Raw genomic sequence first — 22902 nt, forward strand, 5'->3', positions numbered from 1 at the left:
CAACCAGTACTATCTGTGCTCTCGCAAAATCTCATTATACCAGGATCCAGAGAATTCGCCCAAATAAAACTATGAAACTTCAAAAAATTTTAGGTAATAATCATGTTTACATATATGGTTTAAATAACCTTAAAACTTCGTAGAAAACGATAACATAAGCATAAACATAACTTTTTAACAAAATAATGTTCATCGACTGATTTTTTTTAAGAACTGCGATTTTGCTTTCCCTTCTCTCTATCAGGTGCACCGGAAAACCAGCGTGATGCATAACTTGTTATGCTTTCCAATCTTACAGCAAATTTTTCCACCAGTACATCTACAAAATAAATCGTTTTCATTAAAACTTTACATTTTATATAGTTTTAGATAATCAATTTTTAAATATTCATACCGGTCAATATTTTGTAGGTGTTGGTGCTGCTGAAATTCAGCTTTCTCTGGCCCTTAATTTTTCTTCCGCAAGCTGAATAGTTAGTTTGGACGGCTTTCGTGATAATGGCCTTCAAAATTTTTCCAAGCGATTCTAGTTTTCTGTAAAAAAAAATGATGAACACAAATAAGTATAATAATCAATGACTTTAATGCTAGTTGTATTTTTAAACTTTAGGTTTTGATAATCACTACGAGCGAATTTTAAAATTTGCTCGTAGTGATTATTCCAAACCTAAAGTTAACAAATAAATATATATACGCGCACTTTATTAGTGTCAAAAAGTAAAAAAGAAAAATAATAAATATGGTGGTGATTACCAATGCGTTGTTTTTTCTTCATCCAGGGCTAAGTCTCATCGAATTGTTGAAATTCCTCTTGCACAGAAAAAGGGAACGTCGGAAGAATTTGCGCCCCTGCAGCCTCAGGTGCTCCAAAAATTGGCATATGCATGTTGAGGTTCTTTAAAACATCGCGCAAATAGTATTGTACGTTGGCCTCGATACGATTTATTTTTTTGCTTAAATTCGTCTCTAGCTCTTCTAAGTCTTTCTTCGTTATAAGTGCACGACCTTCGAAGAATAACAAAATGTTATAAATGTGTATTGTTTTAGAATTACACGTTGTAAATACATTTTCTAGGCTAGTCGCTGCACACTATCGGCGGATATTGGCTCTACTGCGCGGTTGCGCAAGCCTCGAAAGATATTTCAGCGAAATTTCGACACAGAGAGAAAAATACGCGAACGCGAACTGCACTCGAAGAAAAACCAACGCCTATATGTATTTTTCAAACACGCCGTCCCATATTCGCGTATTTGTCAGCCTCGATGTTTTCGCGACAAAGTCCATAGGAAAACATCAGCAGTTTATAATAATCCACATACACGACGCATCGGCGCAACAATTCTCCTGTCTAATCCTCTTTTTTTGTCCCGCCGCACAGCCGGCCGAATGAGCGTTACGGCTTTTAGCCACGTTTGCACATGGCATATACCCCCTTTTTTTAATGCGGGAGAAATAATTGCTGCTGCGGGCTAACCAGAAAAAAAAGCAGAGCTTTTCAATCTATTTCGTTGGCCGAAAAGTCGTGCGTACACATGCGCCCGGCGTGTAATTCACGTCTATCTGCGAAGCGAAGGGCAAATTTACACGAGCGAATATAGCCTGTATTTGCACGGAGCGCGAGAGACTTGATAGACTTCCCATTTATACGCGTGATTAAAACCTCTTCGGACGTCTGTTTGCGAATAACGATGCGTTTTTAAATAAATAATGTGAGAGAAGAGCTGGTTTGGGGAGAGCTTAATGGACCGGGTGCGAATATGTTCGAGTTGATGGAGGAATTTTTTAATAAAATTCCGGATGTTTAATATGCTGCTTTTCGCGCTGTAACGTTTCAATCAGAGGAATTTCTTTATTGCAAAATTGAAAAATGTGAAATTCCTCCCTCGAACTCCAATATAAAACCAAAAACAGCGCGCTTTCGAAATTCCAACCCCCTTACCCGACGCTCCCTACCTTACCGACTGTCGTCAACCCCCTACCTTACCAACAGCGTCTCACCTGACGCATCGCGGAGAGCGCCACACTCTCGACTAGTCTCGCGTGCATCGCGATGATCTCAGCAGTCCACCGCCCAATCGGCCAGCGCACCACGACAAGTGCAGGTCTACCGTCAAATTCGTCACACCTACGCACCAACACATCGAGCTTATCCCCCCATCATCGCCGCCGCCGCCGCGCTGCCGCAGAAACCAGCCGCCGCCGACGACGAGACAACGAGTGTTAGTGTATACTGTATAGCCGAAGCCCGAGAAGAGGAAGAGAAAATTCCTCAGACGGTGAATGGGTCATGGCAAGTGATGGCGTATGTTAATGTCGCCGAGTGGAAGACGGACCAAGTGTGCGAGTGGCTAAAAGGTGCGAGGATTATCGCTATTAATAGAGTATCGCAGTATTTACAACGTAAAAAATGTGTGTGCCCGATGCGAACGAAGGAAGAGGCAGTAGAGTTTGTGCTGTGTGCGTGTGTGCGTCGCGATGTGCGTAAGGAAAAGTATTAGACGAGCTCTCGCGCGCCCGAGATTCCTCGAGCGAAAAGATCGTGGGAAAATCGCTCTCGCTTTTTTCCGACACGTCCTACATAACACTCCGCTATTCGCAGCTTCTCTCTTATTGCAACTCTCGTTGCACATAAAACACTGTGTACGTGCGTATATGCCCAACACGCAGCGCGCACACACACACACACACACGTGTGCGCGCTCGTGAATTATCGCGCGTTCATTAAAAACGGCCGAGGGAGCGCCATTCATGAAAAACGAAGCACTCGTGCTCGCACGTATAGGTATACACGCCACACGGACACTAGCCGCCGACGTCTCTGCTCTTTGTCAATCGAATTTCGCCCGTGTAAAGAGAGCCCCGTCGTGTCGGCGCAGCAGTGTGTATTTTTAGGCTCTTTTCCCTCTTCCTCCTCTATCTCTCTCTCTCTCTCTCTCTCTCACACACTCGCTTGCTCTTACATTATACCCACGCAGCATCGTTTCTCGCGATGCGTCAACGGCATTTTTCTCCCTTGTGTATATATGTATATACCTATACGCTCGGGCTTACACTGCGCTACCTGCTCGATTTTCGGAGCGAAAAGATCTCCGAAAAATACTTGTTTACTCTTGTGCGAAGACAGGATGACACGGGGGAGGGAGAGCAGAGAGATGCTGCATGCAGACTCGTTGCGACGTGTTTCGCAGGAGGGAGAGAATGAAGCTGCGGGGAGAGAGAGAAGAGAGGGAAAAGGGAAAAACAGGCTGCATACACCGTGCGGTCGGAGAAGAGAGAGTTGCTTCTGATGCTACAGCGAGAGAGAGAGAGAGAGAGAGGAGAGTTAATTTATCCGAGGGCTCTGCACTCGCCTCTCTTCTTTTGTGAGAGGAGCTGCTCCGCTCTGCTTTTATTGAACGCGAGCTTCTCTCTTTTTTCTCTTTCTCTCTCTCTCTCTCTCTTTCTCTCTCACTCGTTGCACGCTCGGTTTATCGAGCCAGTCGTTCGACGAATTTTAATTCGATGCTCCGATGCTCCCCTCTCTTATTGTTGTTCTTTTATTGCTTCCGCGGGGCTTTGCCCTTAGCTGCTGAGGACGACTGTCCGAGAGAGATGTATTGTATACTCTCTCGCTCTCTCATTCATATGTTGCGATGGCCAGTTTGTTTATAGGTGCAGCGCTCGATGAGCTGTGTTAACAGCTGTATATAGGACGTAACGGCTTTTCAAACTCTGGATTTAGTTTGTTTGTTTTTTCTCTCTCTCTCTCGTTGTTTTGGAGTCTCCTTTGTTTGCGGATGATTTAACGTAAATATTACTCACCGGGATTTAAAAATAATTGTGAATCAATGACTGTTAGGTCATTGTTAGGTCTCTGCAACATGTGGTTTGCTTTGTATACAATTTGCGTGTGCGTGTCTTTGAGATTTTCTGACGTAATTTTTCCGCGATGCGGCGGATAGTTTGCTCCAAAACTCCAAAATAAATGTAACAGTCTCGCTTTGAGCATTAATTCATAAATATCTCTTGTGTATTCCAGGACTAGACAATTCTGCTCTCCCCTATGTTCATAGTTTTATGAACCACAATGTCAACGGGCAGCAGTTGTTGAACCTCAGGCCCGAGGACTTGGAGCACTTGGGTGTCTTCAAGCTAGGTCACCAGGAGATCATCTTAGAGGCAGTAGAGTACCTCAGAAACTTCCACTATGAGCTCGACCGAGAGAACCTTCAGCTGCTGGCGATGCGGCTGTCCTGCCAGGCTCACAGTTTGCACAACGAGTTGTCGCGTCAGACCGACTCCAAACCAGTCACCACACAGACATTATCCGACGTAGTGGCGATAATCACGGCCGTCAAGCCTCTGGTGCGATGGCTGGACCGACCACCGTTTAGTGGACAGTTAGACTACAATGACAAGAAGGCAGAGCTGCTCAAGTTGTCTCTGGAGATGGCCACCTGTGCGCAGAGAGACAGGTTCGCTGAGAAACCCATAGAGGAGATCAGAACCACTTGCGGACAGATGGCCAAGCTGGCTGATTACATCATCCAAGATGTTGCAGACCCTATGATTCTGCAGCCTTCTAGTTTGGACTTGGCCACTCTGAAGAAAAGACCTGGTGATGACTTGGTAAGAAAATTATGACTCGTACTATTACTGGATAAAAATTGTGCTTCATTAATCACTGAATTTCTGAGGACTTATACTCTTCTTTTCAATGTTGAATAAATGTTACGTTGAGCAAATATACTTCTACTCCAAAGCCTTCATCGTTTTTGCACATTACTTTATCTAGTAAATATTGGCTTAGTGATAAAAAGTGAAGGCTTAGCTGGCAAATATGTAATATTACGCATACCACTCATAATGCTTAAGTATTTTCAGTCATTGAACATTTAAAAAAAAAATGGCTAGACATTAAATAAAACTCTTCTAAATTAAATGCTTAATTTATTAAAACAAAATTATCAGAAAACAAAACTGAAATGCATTCTTTAAAAGTCTGTAGTTTTGTAGGCTACAAGAGATAAAGTATCATCACTCTTTGTATTCGTTTAATTACAACAGGACTGACACTTCCTCTTGTGATAATAAACAGATATGCAGTCTGACTGGAGGCTCAAATTTCGTCAGTTTGTTTCGTAAAGTATTAATGTGAGCAACTCGTTTGATTTCAGGGCTTCTGCATTTTGCCTTCTTTTCATGGGGCCCATCAAATTGCCGAAATTAAATTCGGTTCAGCTGCCCATCAATGTGGTAAAATGGAGGAGGGAGATGAAATAGTGCAGGTAATATTGACTTCTAAAAAATTACTTTTTATTCTCTGCTGCTCGCGCGCGCGCGCGCGTCGATATTTCTGAGTTCCTTGACACTTTACGGAAAAAATCATCCTCGTAAAAATAAGTCGTTATCAAGCCCCCGTTTCAAAGCAATTATTCATAAACCTTGACTAGTGTTTTGTCATGTGATCTATTCCATGAATGACAAATGCCATGACTCACTTTTCCAGGTTAATTATCAGACTGTAGTAGGCTGGGAGCGCAAGAACGTGCTGGAGCTCTTTCGCGAGAGTCCCGCGGAAATTCTGCTGACGCTCAAGCGCAGACCCAGACACACTAAGGTTTATGGTCAGATATACATTAAACCATACAGACTGCCGAGCAATAAAAAGACGCCTTACGCAACGAGATGGCAACACAATTTACCATCGCCAAGGCCGGAATTACTGACAATACCTGATTTCACGATGCCCCTGCCAAGGTAAGTTACTTCAGCTAATTTTTCCAACGATGATAATTCTTCGGATAAGATCGGCCGTTTAATTACTCACTTTCCAAATTGAAATTATACGCTTAGTTTCCGGTTTTTATTTTCATTGTTTTAAAAGAAAACATTCGACATGTTGACAGTCGGACAATTTTACTTAAACGTATCTTCATTTATTATAAAAACCATTGAACGACGAAATGTATTCCCAGGCACGCCCCGAAGGTTCCCACACCGGAGCCAGTTTCAATTCTCGACACGGTCTCGATGCTCGACACAATGACGACGGACGACAGCAGCGATTCGGACAGTAGCGAGATCGAGCCTCCGTCATCCGTCCGCCTCTACTCGGCGAAACCACGAAACCTCGTCCAGAGACGCGCAACCATAACCGGGGCCTCACCGACCGCCAAGCACAGCGTCGACATCGAGCAATTGTGGCGTGAGCTCAAACAGGAACACAGCACGAGTTTCCAACTACGAGACAAGGCCGCCTCCTGTGCTCACGGCCTCGACAACGTTCCATCCCAGCCCAGTCTAAGACCCCAGACCTGTCTGGGTATCGAACAACGTCCACCTGGATCGAAAAAACAGGGTATCAACGAACGAAGGAAGGTGCAGTTTCAGGACGGTACTGCGCATGAGACCGGCAAGCGGGATCATATTTCGCTGGCCAAGCGAGAGGGTAACGATTCTGGTGAGTCATGATAGGGGAATTTGATTTGTCTTTATGTGCTGCGCGAGGATACGCTGATGGGTGGGAAAGTGCGTTTGAAGGACAGACAGGCGTTGAAATAAATTTGAGCTGTATCTTGTTACTTGAAAACGAAAGTTATTTATTATTATTTCTGGAATTGTCGGACTATGAATTCAAAGGCATTTATCTTTCACTCAAGTGATAAAGCACTCCAAGAGTATCATTAAATGAGTTGTTAAACTATTTAAAATTTCAGGCAATATTAATCATCAACCGCAAGCGTCAGACAAGGCATCAGCAAGTAACGAAAGCAATAGCAAAAAAAGTAATAATACTGTGCCTTTAGAAGTAAGTCATCAGCGGCAGAGTAGCAATAGCTCGAACGACAATAGAGATTCTACGACTGCTCATCTGCGAAGTTCGGGTGGCAAGGAACGCGGCCGACTCGACAAGAGTCACAGCACGCCAGCTTACGATCTGACCGAGTCGGACGACGACTTTATCGAAAAGAAATTCGAGGCTGCCCTAGATGAGCACCACAAACAGCAGCAAAGAACCCGAGCAGCCGCTGGTACCGCCAATGGTAATAGCAGTAGTTTCTATAAGACTGACTCGCGCTACTTCGATTCCGCGGAGGAGTCGGAAGAGCACGAGAAAATGATAACGCCAAAGCCTGGGGCGGATGATCGCGAGCTCGACCGAACGAGAGTTATCGGCAATGTGGCGAGGAAGATCATCGACATCGAAAAAAATCTTCATAATAAAAGGTAAAACATTTACTCTAGTTCAATTTACGTACTTAACTTTGATCAAACATGATTTTTATAATTAACCAAATATGATTTGCAGCAATGAAAGTATTTCGGAAAAAGTTCTTCCAAAACCTACAATAATACCCGAGGCAAAAACCAACATCCACATTAAAATCAACGACGTGGATATTGACGTGAACGACAATTTGGATGAATTGGAAGCCGACTCGGGCAACATCACCACGGATCTCGATACCGATGAAGAGAGCAACTTGCTCAACAGTGAAGCAATGATCCAAGCAGCAAATCTCGAGTCACCAAAACCAGCTGTTCAAAATGATAATGCCGCTAATAACAACAGCGTTGAATCGAGCAGAGAGAGCAGCGAGGATAAATCCGAGTCGACGAGTAGTTACGTCGAGGGTGGCACGACAAGCAGCGACGGCGACGCGGCCATGAAGAAGTTCTGTGACATTATCGAGACGATCGACAACGCGCTACTCGAGCAGAAGAAATTGAGCAACGGCAATGAGTTTGAGTACGAGAACCAAAAGCAGCACATCTCTCCGTCAAGCGACAATAAATCCAACGACTATCCGGACAATAACAATCAGCATGATAAGATGATCGAGGCGCTTTCGCCCAACATTCAGGTCCACAAGAGTGCGCTGGTCGAGAATATCAGCATGAAGTATCCGACGACACCGGTTCCCAGCAGTCCCTCGCCCGCCACTCGGCCGGAGACACCGAAGAGAGAGGCTGCGACCAAGCCGGAGGTCAAGCCGAGACTAACGCCCCCAGAACCACCACCGAGGAAATACTTCACCAAACCGGCTCCCCTAAATTTCAACGTAAATCAGCCACTACCGCAGCCCATCAACAACAGCCCGCGAGATCACTATCAGCCACAGCAGGTAAACATTCTCCGCATTTTCGTAACTTTCATCCGAATTTCACAATGGCATTCTTTGCTCCTTTGTGCGTAAATTAAAAAAAAAAAGTTTTGTAAATTTGAGATTCACTGTAGCTGGCCTTTAATTTCGAAACAAAAGAAACACAAACATTCCCTTCTCTTCTCGGTATTTTAAAAGTCCGAACAAAAAAGGTAAATCAGCCGAGGAGCGAGCCCAAATCGATTTACACTCCTTGCGGTATTTTTAAGGCAATGGAGTTCATTTGTATGACGTCACGCGGCCGAGAGAGCTCAAAGGATGCCGCGCCGCCGAAATGCATGAGTCACACGCATTCTCGAGTGATATAACTCCTTTTAAATGATCCCTAGAATTTCAGAATTCAATGAAGAAATTAATGTTTCGTCAATTGGATCGTCAAGGAACATGTGTGTGGTCGCTGATCGAGTATCTATTATTTCCTAATTAAGCATACCCAAACTCGGATGATTAAAATCTTATCAATTTACATATTTTTTTTTTTTTTACAAAACTCAATATTTGCTTGCAGCATTCACAAGAGAAGCCAAAAGTTCCGGACAGGCCGAGCGTAAGGCGAGACCTGAAGAAGATCGACATCCCTCCGGAGGTTCATCCGCGCGACGAGAAAACCTTTATTGATAATCGGCGGAAGAGCGACCGTTTCGAGACCTACTCGGACTTTGTTGAGCGTTCCACTGACTTTATCGACGAGCCAAGTACACCTATCCACGAGATCAAACCCTCGACATCACTCGTTGATCCCTACGGTTACACGCAGATTCCGGAGCCTAAGGAAGAAGCCTCGTACGCACAACCTGGTACAAGTAGTTCCATTGATGCACAGCAGTACAAGCACGAGTACTGTCCGCAGAATCTAGACTCGCCTGACGGGCTTTGCTATTCGCGGCAACAAGCCCAGCCTGGTGTGGGAACTCCATCGTCTGACGCCAAGCAGAGAAGTCTTGAAAAGGACAGGACAGGTATGGTCAATCGGGCTATGATGGTCGCAAGAAGTATGGGTTTACATGGAAACTCGACGAAATCGAACAACAGTCCGAGAAGCGCTAGAAAACGAAACACCATTTTAGCCAGTGAGTACAGCATTTTTTGCATTTATTTTATTATAAACGAAAATAAAATTAAATGAATTAATTATGGTGTTTTAGAACGAAGGAACGTAGCTGTCAAAGATATTGCTCCCGGAGATTTGGAAGGCTGGTTAACTTATCGCAGCAGAGGTGCTGGTGGAGCATGGGCCAGAGCTTGGTTCATAATAAAAGATGCTTCGTTATACAGGTTTGCTTTGCACCAATTAAATTACAAAATTTTTTTATAATAACATTGCTCATTATAACATTATCATATGTATAGATTCAAAACACAAACGAGCACAAAAGCTGACTGCCTGATTGCACTATCAGGATTCACGGCATCGCAGGCAACTGAGGTGAAATCTCGCAAGTACGCCTTTAAGGTTTACTACACAGGAACGGTTTTCTACTTCGCCGCGGATACTGAAGACACTCTGGCAATGTGGCTGGACGCTATAAACCGAGCGACAATAGGACCTGACCGATCAAGTGGCATATTCACGGAAACCGACGAAAGCGACAGCGAGACCAAAAATAATAAAGCAAAAAGCCCCTCCGCAGAATCAAAGCCATTGGTGGAAAAGACTTTCGGTTCGCTAAAAAAACTTGGCAAAAAAGACTCCGGCATGAAAGATCACGAGATGGGTGGTGCGAGTTTGGATAGAAAGTATCTAAAGTTCCTGGGATCCAGGACTCAAAATGTGCCTGTCCCCACAGCACAATTTAGAAGCTATAGAAGAGTTTTGCCGACGTCGGCGCCTAGCAGGAAACCAGAAAAAATGAGTTCGCCAGATTTGCAAGTTACGATAGCTGGAAGTACATTTTACGGACTGAACACGTCTCATAGTGCCACGGATGTACTTAGTTCTTCTCAAGACATGGGCGATTATCGACGTACTACTGACAGGTAAATTAGTTACTAATACATATGTTCTATACGCATGACATGCAATAACTGTGTGTAATTTTTACATACTTAACTCTATTTTACAGATCGCGAAGTAGTCGTAACCAAAGGCCTGAGGAGCTACAGGGCTTCATAACTCTCGAAGAATTCATGCTCTCTCGCCAAGAAGAGGAATGTCAACGCACCGCCAACAACAGTACAAATAACACCACTCGCTTCACGCCATTAAACAACGATCACGTGCACTTTCAGCACCGGAACATTGCAGATAGTGGTCCCGTGAGCAGTATGGTCCAGAGTACTAACGGGATGATCTACGGCTCTCCGAGGAATGGTGACGATGCTCTACCACCAGCACCACCACCTCCCAACCCTCCCATGCGAGGTGATCTCTACTCCTCCAATCATTCGTTCGACAGCGAGACCAGCAGCAGCAATAGTGGCAGAAATGAGGCAGTTAAATCGAAAACGCACAAAAAATCGTGGGAACCTAGCTGCTTGCAGAAGAAGAAACCCTCGACAAACAACAACTACGAAGGACATCGACCTTACTCGCCAAGCGTGGCCAACAGGGAATTCACTCACAACCAGGCAAATGTAGTGAACGATAATCAAATTGGGTTTTCAACCCTGGATTATGGCGATAGGCTCAAGCCTCAACCCTGGGCAAGAACCGTGGACACGAGCAACGGGAACATGGACTTTCAGCATGCTACCAGAAGGATCCTGCGAAACGATGGTCATTCGGGTTCCAGCGGTGACCTCGCCTGTCATACATGCTCGGAGACGATGCAGCGTACGAAGAAAGAATCTTCTATCGCGCGCAATGGCAGTTTCAACGTAGCCGACCGTCGGCGGCGCGATCACGTTCATCCGGAACGTAACTGGATCGAGTCGCTGCGCTCGGGTGACAAACGCCCTATGAACGTCGACAACAAGGGCAGGTTAAAGAACGTGGCTCAGTATCAGCCACCACCGATGCCCATGTCTTCGTTTGAACAGGACGGCATGAGGGCCGCTTTTGAGATGCATCTGGATAAAGCGAACGAGCAAAAGAAAAGTACCAAAGGACTGAGGAACTTCTTTGGGAACAAGAGTCCACAAAAGCCAAGCTCGTTAGATCTGCCCCGTGAGCAGCAAAAAACATTGTTAGGTAAGTGTGATGAGAGACAATATCATTTAATTAAGAACTATTGTAAAATACGTAATTTAAATTTAAAACAATTTCTTTAGGTTCTCCGAGGTTGCACAGAGCTTTATTCCGAGACAAATCTTCTCATCAACGACAAAATAGTCGGTCAGGAAGTCAGAGTCCTGGTGATAGTGGAATCAGCCAAAGTCTAAGTTCCTGTAGTGGAACTAGCCAGTGTCCAACGTTTAGCCAGAGCTTCAGCTCGGTGAGTTCTGCCGGCGACTGGAGTCCATCAGATACACCAGCACCTCACGTTCCCAAGGTAAAGACTTGATGCATTCTTTTATTAAAACATCGAAACAGAGTCTTATGTGATGAGCTTTTAATCAATGATTTTTATTGCAGTGTATGATGGGTGGAGTCTCAGTGTGCCAGAAGAGGCCAAACATGCGACACCCACTAGGACCTCCAACCTTGCCTTACATACCACCGCCAACGTCGCCTCCTCCCGATTATCCGGGCCTCGAGTATCCTCCGGTTTTCGAGCCTGGGACCTATTCTCTCTCGGACGCCTCGCTGTTACGTCACCGAGGCTCCAAAAATGGCCAGAACCAGAACTTCGGAGATTAATGATAATTATAGTAATAATCCGTCGCAATAATCTTTCTAACTCCGAGCACAAATTCATATGCATACGTGATACACTCGTTCCTATTGTTAAACTGTCTTGTCTTGTGAGGATCAAGTACGAGAGTAAACATCGAAAACGGCAAAGGGAATTTCCGGTAATCAGGTTCGATTTATCGTTGTTATTTGTTACTTTTATTCAAGGCTTACCTAGGGTAATCGTTTTTACGAGTAACCTTTTTCGAATGCTCGTACATTTTTAAGGAGAGAAAATTGAAAGGATGAAAGCTAGTAATTTAATTTTGTGCCTTGAAAGATAAGAGACTAGAAGATATGAAGCCTTGAATCTTGCCATCGCTAAACACGTAGATTACTGAAGGAAGCGTAGGGAGTAATTATTTCTGCATTCGCAGTATACAGTTGAGAGTAACCGTCCATTATGTGCCTCTACGATAGGTAATGATAAATGATACACAAGACATATGTATACCTTACTTTATAATCGTGTCGAAAAAGTTAACGCCTTGTAAATATTTATTATAGATTTTACATGATTGCGTCGTATAGAAAAGATTTTATTATTTCAAAGATATTCTATAATAACGTAATGATGATTAATAGGAGAACTACGTGCGCGTGTTATAAAGCGTAGCGGATTCTCCCTCTCGCAATTTTTTCGGTCACTATTTACACGAACGCGATAACTTTTAAAAATGCTTATAAAAAATTTTTAAGGCACTTTTTGACTGATCGTCGATATCTTCCACTGTATTGATATTAAGAAATTAAAGTTTGATAAGTTGTTACGTTTTAAAAAGCACAAGATTTTACTTCGTTACTAGGAGAGCTTTTAGACGAATCAAAGAAATCGTAGCTGCGTTTTTTAATGAGAAAATTCAACGGCTGTAGTATTATTAATTTTAGATTTAGAAAGTATTTTTGTCACGGTAAAAAATTGTATTCTACAACAACAAAAAAATGAAAAATCACGAATTGTATTATATATAAGAAATTCCATTTAGTCTTCCTTGACCAAGACAAATCGCCGAGAGATACGATACAATGCGTTAGTTGAAAATAGTAGATAAACTATAAAAATAATTTTTTAGAGGGACTTTTATTTTTAGTAAAAGAATTGAATTTGGTCATTATTATAGTGTATACTCAATTTATGTATTTTAATTTGTTAAATTTTTTTAATCGGTGAGCGATGCAAGCGTTTACATATTTGTAAATAATGCTAGTTTGTTTTTTTTTTAAATAAAGCAATATCTAGATTTAATTACTCCGTCTTTTAATTCAAATTCCCATAGGCACAATCTAATTTAAACGTTCAAATTTGACTGTTGGAATCGAAAACATAATCAACACCCATACTTGCGCACACCTATATTTATATTTACGCTCCTCGACCCCGCATTAGTATCGTTTAGTCCTTCACAATCAGTATTAGAGCAGCTTTCACAGTTAAGACTACTCAAGCTATAATCGTCCATATTATCCATCGATCTAACTCTTGCTCCAAACGTTCATACGTTTATTTCGCGATTAATTGTCAATGAAGTATTAAAAATTCGAACTCATATGTGCAAAATATTAACAGTAAACTCAATTCGACCCAAAAAAATATCGGCATCATCGAATAATCATCGGAGATGGCGGGTTTCCTGACAGGCCCAGCAGCTCACCTGGTCGGTGCAGGTATGCAGGCGATCGGAGTCGGCATCCCAGTAGGCCAAACCTCGGCTAAGCTAATCGACGGGATGCGCGACGTCGGTATCCCAGTGCCACCCAAGTCCTGGTTCAAACGCAAGGGCAGCAAAGACGATCCGGAGATCGTCGGCAGCAACATCAAAGCTTCCAAGTCGCCGAAAAAGAACGTTTACGACAAGCTCGAGGAACATATCCACGGGGTGATACAGGTCGTGCGTCCGGTTATCGAACTCAAGCAGATGGTTCGCGAGGGCTGCTGCAAGTCTGCTGATCGTGCCAAGAGAGGTAGGATACTTATTCGACGTATCATAAGTATAGAGGTCAATGCAATGACGCGAATGACAAATATCGTTCTAGCTGATCGAAGTCCATCTCCGAGCAGAGATCAGAGACTGAAGTACTACACTCCGCAAAAGTGCTCGTCTGGATATTGCGAGAACGATTTCGTTTCTCGAGGCGATTCTGCTTACCCATCGCAAAAGGTGCGATGATACGTAGCATATTAAAGAAAAATAGGAATAAACGTACCTGCGTTTGGTGAGATGATTAAAAGTTGACCTTGTCTGTTCAGAGAAAGGCTGCTTCCAAGAAGTCCGCCTCTCGTCGTAAGGACAGCACCGACGACGACGCTGACGAACTCGACGGCGCCGCTGCCGCAGCGCCGAGAAAATCCTGCATTTATTGCTCAAGATCGAAGCGGTTGCTGGAGCTGCCCTGTGGAGGTGTAATCTGCTCCAAGTGCGACGAAACAGAGGACCACGAGCAAGAATGTAAGCAGTGCAAGAAACTTATGAGTTAATTAAGATTATATAAAAAGCTCTATACCTATAATTTAGATAATACCTGCTTCGATAATATCCCGCGGGATCGTTTTGAGTATATTATTGAGACTTTTATTGTATTTATTAGCGACTTTTAAAGGAGAGACGATGACTGCAATTTTTTTCGACTTTTATTGATATTTATTCTAAATGACTTTAAAAGTTATATGTATTTTGTTTTTGTCCGTTATTTACGCTATGAAATAGCAACGTGATTGTGTTACACGCTATTTTTATAAGAAAAATGTAATTAGTTTTCTAATAAAACCATATGCTTTGAATAGAGAAACCCGGACTTGACATATCTTGATTTCACGCTTTCTCATAATCGAATACTATCTGAACCGTAAAAACAAAAACGCTCGGAAAAACGGTTATGATTTAGCCGCCTTGTCAAAATCTACTATACCGACTGCACGGCCAGACGTATCTCTTACGATGTTTTCATCCGGCATGAACACATTACGGCCACAGGACTCGCGTCAACCGTGATGCATCTTCACGATCGCGTCAAAACAGTTTGAAACGTTAATCTCTTGTTGAAATAATCAAAATCCCGCATTCTGATCGTTCGTTTCGTTTCGCTGATTTTTAAGTATAGATTTGTTATTTACCCAAGAGATTTAACAAACAAAACTTTTATCGTTTGACAAGTGCTAATAATTTAACAGTTATAAGGTTAGTTTGTGCGTGTGCCATATCGATATATGCCAATGGTATCTCGAGTGGATACTCTTGAGACGGAGGTTTTGAAGTTTCAGTGTTTATGAACCATTTACTTTCGATTTACAGCAAAAATGCCTCGACGAATTCGTAATCTTCGGAGTTCTAAAAATGAGAGAGTAACTGAGCTGATACCTGACCAAATGGAGCCAGTTGATATAATTGATCTTACACAGGACTCTCCGATGAACACAGCTTTGAGGCTGTCAAGGGCACGTGCTGGTCACAATCCCGAAGAGATAGCTATCGAGCAAGATCAATCAGAAGGTGATTCTGTGATACTTACGTATGAGTCAGACAGTACACCAATGGCCAAAAAACCAAAACTTAAGTGAGTAATATCAACTTTTAGTTCTAACAATTAGATAAAATCCTTATCAGAAGATAATCAATAAGAGTCTATATTTTCCGCAGACCTGCTGTGATTATAAACCTAGATGAAACCGTAAGCTTAGATGATAATTTGAATAATACGCCTAATCAAAATACAGTATCACCAAGAAAGCCAGGTTTGAACTGTCCCATCTGTTTAGAAAGTCTAGCCAATGAGAATATTAAAGCTATGACAACTCCTTGCGGCCATGTATATTGCTTAGAATGTTTAAAGAAAGTGACTACAGAAAAGAAAAAATGTTCTCTGTGCCAAAGACCAATAAGTTTTGCAAGATGCATTCGTTTGCATATATAATAATTATTTCTAAACTTAAGTGTTGAACACATCTAATTTTAAAATTGAACATGTTAAGACAAATTTGATAACTACAAGGTGAAATTTATGTTTTTATTCTTTCAACAGCAAATTATTCATAGACTACAAGTTTTGATACTTTCTTACTTGTTTCGTTAGATTTTGTTCATTTCATTGTCTCATTATTTGACCTAAAATAATAAATAGTTATGCAAAAAGAGATACATAGAATATTTGTTATCACTTGATGTAAATTTTCAAAAATAAGTATTACATAAGATATTTTTGTAAAAAGATTATAATTATAATAAATAATGTTACTTATAACACTATAAATTAGTTTTTGTACATACAAACTGATAATTAAAATATGTAACAATGGTGTGTTTAAAAGGATAAACTTGTTAAAAACTTGTAACTACAGGCAATTTATGCAAAGCTACACAATGTTGATATTCAGTTTCGTAATAATTCCTTTAATTTCATCAGCATGCCAAACAATGAATATCATAATGAGTCATATCATAACAAAGATCTAGTATATATAGTTAAAAACTGATAAGAATCCTGGAAAAACAAAAGGTTGGACAGGCGCTTGATTTTTTCCTCTTTCAAGAAATTTTGAATTAAATGATTTAATATTGATCACAAAGTCTTTTATTGGTCAAGAAACGTCGATACACTCTTAATCCAATTCGCGTACAATATTACTTATTCATCGCCTACACAGACCGACAAAAACCAATAGAGACGCGAGTATTAAATGCAATTTGTATCGATACTACAATTATCATTGTCTTGTCTGCACCTGTAAGTTTTTTCTCATTTGCGTATTGCGTAGTTCCGGAGCAATGACCCACATTTTATGCCGATTAATTCACAATCCTGTGTACGAGGAAAACTCGTGGCATATGTATTATAGATACCCGACAAATGATGCGAATAAGTACAGATAAAAGAAAGTGAAAAAGTTTATTATGAAGTAGTTTTAGACAAGTTGTCCGTTGTCAGATTCTAAAAGTTTCGAAACCTTCAGTTCAACGCTATAAGAAGAAAAGCCGGCAGAGACGACGATTGGTCAAGAAGCGTTCGATGCCATAAGTAATCGGGCTTCTTTGATTCGCTGTTCCAATTTCGAGTAGTCCGCATAATCGAGCGCGACTGTTTTTGTTTTACGCAATTTTATGCTCTGGTTTTTTTTTTGTAGCTCTGACGGAAAATATAGAAAGTATAAACAGGAGCCAAAAAAAAAAACGAGCGCAGCTCTCAATGCGCACGCTTTTTTACAAGAATTATTTTAAGCTCATTATTCGAAGCAAAATTAAAATTTTACGCGGCAAAAACAGGAGCAGGTGTGGCGATGACTAAAATGGATTATTCAACGTAGCTAATGAAATTTTTTCTCCTCAGAAATCAGATAGTCGTAGTCTGCACTGAGGTTCTACGAAAAGCACATCAAAAACATAAGCTGCAGCATATTGAATACGTTTAGCCTCGTATACTACCCATAATCCGAATGTTCTCTTTATTAATAAGCGATTGCGGTGGACTTAAGTAATGGGCTTTATTACCGAAAGATTTCCAAGCGACCGTCGAATAATTCCGTTCGAAAAACAAGTTACAAGTATAGCTACCCCGAACAAGTGTCAACATTGTCCATTCTTCTACTACAACTCATCAGCATTGTATGTTTTCCCAATCGCTACTATTCCGCATTCGCTTCTCGAACCTCGAACGCTTATCGAATGATTAAAAGCAGCGGATGGTTTTCAATGTTATTACGAAAACGTAAACATCGCGTGCACAGCGAGCGAGCGCAGAGTCGTTAAAAGAAAAAATCAACGGCGTCGCATCCCCGACTCTATTTAAAGCGCCGTGCACGCATCGCGTATATAGAGTGGACGTTGCTGCGACTCGCGCTGCCTAGCATTTAAATGCCACAGTCGCGCTGAGCGCGGAGTCCACCTCTCCGCGCACGCACGTCCGTTCGAGGTCACGTGACCCGAAGTGACAGTCAAAAAATCCTCTCCTCGCTCGCGCATAACAGTCGGCTCGGCGGCACACAACACACACATCGCCGCGAGTACAGTGCATTCTCATCTCTCTCTCTCTCTCTCTCCCTCTCTCTCTCTCTCTCTCTCTCTTTCTCTCTCTCTCTTCTCTCCCCTGCAGAGAGAGAGAGAGAGCAGCCCATCTGCAGCAGCAGTAAGCAACTACCTACATAAACACAAAGGGGCGACGCTGCGCGTGTGTGCGCTATAGCGAGAAGAGCGAGCGAGCTTCCGGGAGCAGCTGCAGCTCGACGACCGCCGCAAGAGCGAAAGAGAGAGAGAGAAAAACTGTGGGGCATCGACGCCAAGCCCCGAGACTACTTACGCGTTTTCACGTGCTGCAGCTCTCGAGCTTATACGGAGGAGTGTGTGTAGTGTATAGAGGAGGAAAAAAGAGAGCCGAGACTCGAGAGAGCGCAGCGCAGCTGCAACACATATACTCTCCGCTGTCGTCAACGGCGGCGGTACATACACACTCTGCCATTGCAGAGCGACTCGCGCACAGTGCAGTGCTGCAGCAGCGGAGGAGGCGAATAAAGAATCGTCGGGTGTCAGAAGCGCACAGCGAATAATATTTCTCGATATCGACTGGGGACAGTGCACCTGAGAGCCTGTGCGGACACTGCGGGTATATATACCTATAGCTGCCTTCTCTGTGCGCGTTCGTCTGTGAATATACCCCCATCCATTGTTGCAGGCCTTTGTTTCGTTCGTCCGCGCGCGTTGCAAAACAAAAAAAAAAGAAGAAGCCGCTGTCGTCTCGGTCATGTGCGTGACGCCGCTCCAGGACTGCTGCCGCCACCGCTGCTGCTGTCGTCTGTCGTCGTCCACGGTGCAGCTGTGCAGCCACAACAACAACAACAATAACAAGACGCTGAAGCGCTGCAGTAGCAGTAGTAGCGCTTACTCCAAGTCCCTGGACTCGTGCTAACTCGTCGCCTATCTCTCTCTCTCTCTTTCTCTCCTGTCCTCGGGGAAGAGGAGCATGACGCTGAGTAGCCCGCGTTAATTAATTTAGACGCGCTTAATGCCGAGCGCGCGCGCGATGACTAAGACGTCGACGAGAATTTGAAATTCAATTTTGCCGAGACGACGCGCACGTATATAGCTTACAGCCAAGACTTGATACTTATACTTCGTATACCCGGTCGCCTGCTCTCTCTCTCTCTCTCTCACTTTCTGTGGTTAACATGCGGATTTTATGCTGCCAGTGTTGTTGAGTGCGCGCTGAAGACGTCACCCTGGTTATCAGTGGCTGCGAGGGGATAGAGAAGAGGATCATGACAGTGGAGAATGCTGGTGCCGAGGTAACCAGTGAAATGCTTCTGATGACCCAAGTTTTCAATCAATAGAGTGTTTCCATGTTTGCCTGCGATCAGAGAGTTATGCCAGTTCACCAGATCAATGTCAATCCCCCCGATTGGCAACCATCTCAGTCGCTTGGCTCGGCTAACAGTCCCAACAGCCCGACTACTGGAGAGCAGCAGCTGCCAGAATGGACACCCAGGGTAAATATCGCTTGTATAATATTAACTTTGAGAAATCAAGGCTCTCTTGAAATATATTTAAATTTAATTTAGATTATCTTATCTTGCAAATGATTGGTTTACCACAAGGATAGCAAACACTTTCTCCTTCATATGATGTAGTCAAAACAAAAACTAACAATCGCTGCTTCCCATCTCTCGTTGCTGGAGCTGCATAGATATAATTTACATTTCAATTAATTAAACTATTAAGTTCTTACTTTGCTATGAGACATATAACTTAACATAATATATGACAAAATGAGGAAATACATAACGTGCTTAAAAATAAAACTGACAAATGATCCATATTGACCTTAGCCAAGTCACACAAAAATAACTACATGTTGAAGATTGTACCAAAGTCTAGATATTAATGTGTGGTGTAGGCCGATAGAATAACATTCAGCTGTCAAGTATTTCATTGCATTAATTGTCCACTGTTAGAGTAGTTTGAAGCATTAAGTATACTAAAGATACGTGGCTCACATTTAAAGGTCAAAAGATAACTGACTATCGACTAAGATAATTCTTCATTATGTGCCACTGACAATCAGGCTTGAATTTTCTGACAAGAGTAAAGAAAAGACACATGAATTGACAACAGCTTCATCTGTCAGGCACATAACTGATTTTTCAAATTCCTGTATTCTACTAATATCTCTGAAAATCGTGGTATAACTTTGAAGCACTTGGCTGTCTGCCATCAATGCAATTGTGTATTTCAGAATTCAAGTTCAAATTTAGCAACATCCTGTGTGGACTATTGAATAGAAAGAAAATAGATTTGAATTATCTTATATAAAAAGTGTAGTTAAATTTCCCCATGTGTGTGGATAAAGAATCTGCTGTATGTTATCTGCTGCTGCTTCTTAGTAAAATAAAAATAACACTTTTTTTTGACACTTTCAGGAACCAGCATATGCACCTGTTGTAACAGTGATCCCGGATCACTGTCACTCATCAGTGAGTACATTGTCATCAAGCAATCATGACATATGCCGGTGAGTAAACTTTAAATATTTATAGCTTATAAAAGTGAATTGTCATCTGAGTGGAATTCATGCTAGGAAAGCCATACTCAGTAACCATTGCATATACTAGAACAAACATTTTCTTTGTAAAGGATCTGTCACTGTGAAGGCGAGGTTGGTGCTCCTCTTCTGGCCCCTTGCTACTGCAGTGGCAGTCTACGCTATGTTCATCAGGCTTGTCTTCAACAATGGATAAAAGCATCTGACACTCGGGCCTGCGAATTATGTAAATTTACATTCATAATGCATGCAAAGACAAAGCCATTCTCTGAGGTAAACACACCTTTTTGCTCATGAATTCTGATGCTATAGTAATCTGAAGCCACTTTTGGTTTCTACTTATAAATACCATACTCTAAATTCATTAAAATTCTTTTAGTGGGAGAAATTGGAAATGTCAGCACCGGAGGTTCGTAAACTATGGTGTGCAGTCGCATTTCATGCAGTTGCTGCGCTATGTGTTGCTTGGTCTTTATACGTATTGGTGGAGCGGACTGTTGAAGAAGCTCGCAGAGGATTTGTCGACTGGGGTTTCTGGATGAAACTAATTATTGTTGTGATAGGTTCTACAGGAGGGCTAGTCTTTATGTATATTCAATGTAAAACTTATATTATGCTGTGCAGAAGATGGAGAGCATTCAATAGGTAAATTTAAACTTGTTATCAAAATGAAATTACTGCCTTATTCATACATTAAACATCATTCTTTGCTATGATTCAAAAGACTTTTGTTCAACGACAAGAGTTGCTCTACTTATAAAAGCTTTATCAAAGTGATACCCCGCAGAAAAATAGAAATACTTCCAAGGAAATCATTAAATATGTGATCAATTATTAAATGAATACTCATTTAGATAAAAGAATAAATTCATTCAGAGGATATAGTGAGTTGACCTTTGGCATATATTAAAAATGAGGAATACTGTAAAGAAGTTAGCAATCTCAAGGAATTCTTTAGTACTTGACAATTTAAAAAGACGACATTTAGATCTTATTAGTGATAAAGCCTCTTTGATATTTTCACGTTTTAAATTGAAATTAACTGACTTAATATTTTTAGTACCTTCTCTAACTGAATATGAAGATTTGTTATTTAAAGACGGATTGTATAATCAGCATAATCTCATTTGAATATTTTTCAGAGTGATATTCATTCAAAACGCTCCTGAAAAAGTGGTGCTTCCACCTTCACCCACGGACTCACTTCGCGAAGTGACAGTGCCCTTGAAGGATCCAACTGCCTCGATGCCCGAGCTAAATCGAAGCCTTTTACCTCGATCCGTCGAACCACCTTGCGCCTCTCAAACTGTCAAGCCGGACTCTGCCTCGATTTCGCAGAGACACGACGCTCAACTCAAGCTTTACGTATTCGACAAGCTTTCCTCGTCTGAAGACAATTTGTAATATAAGTAAAACGAAGGGGAAAGATACCGCGGTCGACGAATACATTTAAAAAAGACGAGAGAGAGAGAGAGAGAGAGAGAGATGTAAGACAACACTTGATTAATGAACAAAGACGGATAAGCCATCGTTACAGTGATAATATCTAAAATCCATCCCCGGACAAAAACAATATTTGCTTTGAAATCTAATTCTCGAGTGCTCTGATTTCGATGACGACAGCGCGTATAGTGTGGGAGCATCAAGCGAAGATTCTTTCTTCGGATAATCAAAGAGTGGAAATTCAAAGAGTATTTTTTTGATGAAAAATAAAAATTACTACTAAGCAAAATAGATCAGTGCCATTTCGCAATCTTTGATAAATTAGAAGTTATGAGACAAAAATAATGGAAAAAACTAAAATGAAATATTGGAAATTTTTACAGCCTCAGACAAGGTTGAGTATTTCACCGTAATAATTCACAGACACGGTTCTCTTAAAGCTTATCGCTTTGGATTTCCTCTTTTTAATTATTGTATATACATAATTGTATCTGTGATGTTATTAAATAAACTTTACCATATTTAAAACAACATAAAGTATGTATTTAAATATATATTGGAAATACGAAATTCTTCCTTGCTGTAACATTTTAATACTAATCACTGTACAATTTTTAAACATAAAATGAGAAAAAAAGTATTTAGCATGGAAAGTAATGGTTTACAAATTTTTTTATGACATGAATTAGTGACACATCAGTTAAATTTAAGAAAGTTTAAAATAGCATGTAGCAGAACAAATTTAAAACATAGCTTTGACAAGGAAAATCGAAAAAAATAAATTGATAAAATTATTCTAAAATTGATGTATTTTGTATTTTTTTGTATGCTTAAAGATACATGTAATTTGTACAATGTATCGGATTTAATGCTAAGGAGTACAGACGTTGCTGACAGCTAAAATTTTTAATATTTTTAATTTTCTTAAAAATATTATATGCCGATAAATGTAATTTATGCTTAATAAACTTGAGTCTGATAAAGAACAACTTATGTGTAAGAAAGAACTGAAATTTCAT

The 22902-nt window shown here is 41.5% G+C and overlaps 3 protein-coding genes and 1 long non-coding RNA gene across 6 annotated transcripts; 3 read left to right on the forward strand and 1 right to left on the reverse strand.

Moving 5' to 3' along the window:
• Window positions 1-81: 81 nt before the first annotated feature.
• Window positions 82-14347, reverse strand: LOC103315835. Of its 2 annotated transcripts, none has more exons than XR_001728875.2 (4): window positions 14126-14347; window positions 754-1005; window positions 395-534; window positions 82-319 (listed from the first exon to the last, which is right to left on the reverse strand). It is a non-coding gene; the product is annotated as an uncharacterized LOC103315835 (long non-coding RNA). The 2 variants fall into 2 exon arrangements; XR_512098.4 differs by lacking the exon at window positions 14126-14347 and adding an exon at window positions 1067-1721.
• On the forward strand, window positions 2034-13149 carry LOC100119058. Its single transcript, XM_001602855.6, has 13 exons — window positions 2034-2356; window positions 4020-4609; window positions 5158-5268; window positions 5490-5740; window positions 5959-6443; window positions 6700-7210; window positions 7293-8109; window positions 8657-9218; window positions 9294-9423; window positions 9499-10125; window positions 10212-11278; window positions 11359-11579; window positions 11663-13149. Exons 1-13 carry the CDS (start codon window positions 2299-2301, stop codon window positions 11885-11887), a joined length of 5655 nt encoding a protein of 1884 aa, XP_001602905.3. The 5' UTR covers window positions 2034-2298; the 3' UTR covers window positions 11888-13149.
• LOC100680139 lies at window positions 13306-16161 on the forward strand. Its single transcript, XM_008206645.4, has 5 exons — window positions 13306-13882; window positions 13955-14079; window positions 14169-14367; window positions 15211-15472; window positions 15556-16161. Exons 1-5 carry the CDS (start codon window positions 13540-13542, stop codon window positions 15827-15829), a joined length of 1203 nt encoding a protein of 400 aa, XP_008204867.1. The 5' UTR covers window positions 13306-13539; the 3' UTR covers window positions 15830-16161.
• Window positions 16162-16468: 307 nt separating this feature from the next.
• LOC100119022 (E3 ubiquitin-protein ligase MARCH8) lies at window positions 16469-22872 on the forward strand. 2 transcript variants are annotated; one of them, XM_008206640.4, is made up of 6 exons: window positions 16469-19187; window positions 19260-19388; window positions 20319-20410; window positions 20533-20713; window positions 20820-21085; window positions 21583-22872. In XM_008206640.4, exons 1-6 carry the CDS (start codon window positions 19161-19163, stop codon window positions 21842-21844), a joined length of 957 nt encoding a protein of 318 aa, XP_008204862.1. In that variant the 5' UTR covers window positions 16469-19160; the 3' UTR covers window positions 21845-22872. The 2 variants fall into 2 exon arrangements, with proteins under 2 accessions (XP_008204862.1, XP_032453385.1); XM_032597494.1 differs by having other exon boundaries at window positions 16480-18508; window positions 18578-19388.
• The last annotated feature ends 30 nt before the right edge of the window (window positions 22873-22902 follow it).

This window comes from Nasonia vitripennis, chromosome 2, assembly GCF_009193385.2.
Source record: "Nasonia vitripennis strain AsymCx chromosome 2, Nvit_psr_1.1, whole genome shotgun sequence".
NCBI classification, from domain to species: domain Eukaryota; kingdom Metazoa; phylum Arthropoda; class Insecta; order Hymenoptera; family Pteromalidae; genus Nasonia; species Nasonia vitripennis.

Bases quoted from the DNA above. Each gene is read 5' to 3' on its own strand.
- LOC100119058 (XM_001602855.6), top strand. From the start codon at position 2,299: ATGGCGTATGTTAATGTCGCCGAGTGGAAGACGGACCAAGTGTGCGAG. The intron at 6,444-6,699 runs GTGAGTCATGAT...TTAAAATTTCAG, and splicing joins GCGAGAGGGTAACGATTCTG to GCAATATTAATCATCAACCG. The intron at 9,424-9,498 runs GTTTGCTTTGCA...TCATATGTATAG, and splicing joins AAAGATGCTTCGTTATACAG to ATTCAAAACACAAACGAGCA.
- LOC100680139 (XM_008206645.4), top strand. From the start codon at position 13,540: ATGGCGGGTTTCCTGACAGGCCCAGCAGCTCACCTGGTCGGTGCAGGT. The intron at 14,080-14,168 runs GTGCGATGATAC...TTGTCTGTTCAG, and splicing joins CTGCTTACCCATCGCAAAAG to AGAAAGGCTGCTTCCAAGAA. The intron at 15,473-15,555 runs GTGAGTAATATC...TATTTTCCGCAG, and splicing joins GCCAAAAAACCAAAACTTAA to ACCTGCTGTGATTATAAACC.
- LOC100119022 (XM_008206640.4), top strand. From the start codon at position 19,161: ATGACAGTGGAGAATGCTGGTGCCGAG. The intron at 20,411-20,532 runs GTGAGTAAACTT...TTCTTTGTAAAG, and splicing joins AGCAATCATGACATATGCCG to GATCTGTCACTGTGAAGGCG. The intron at 21,086-21,582 runs GTAAATTTAAAC...AATATTTTTCAG, and splicing joins AGATGGAGAGCATTCAATAG to AGTGATATTCATTCAAAACG.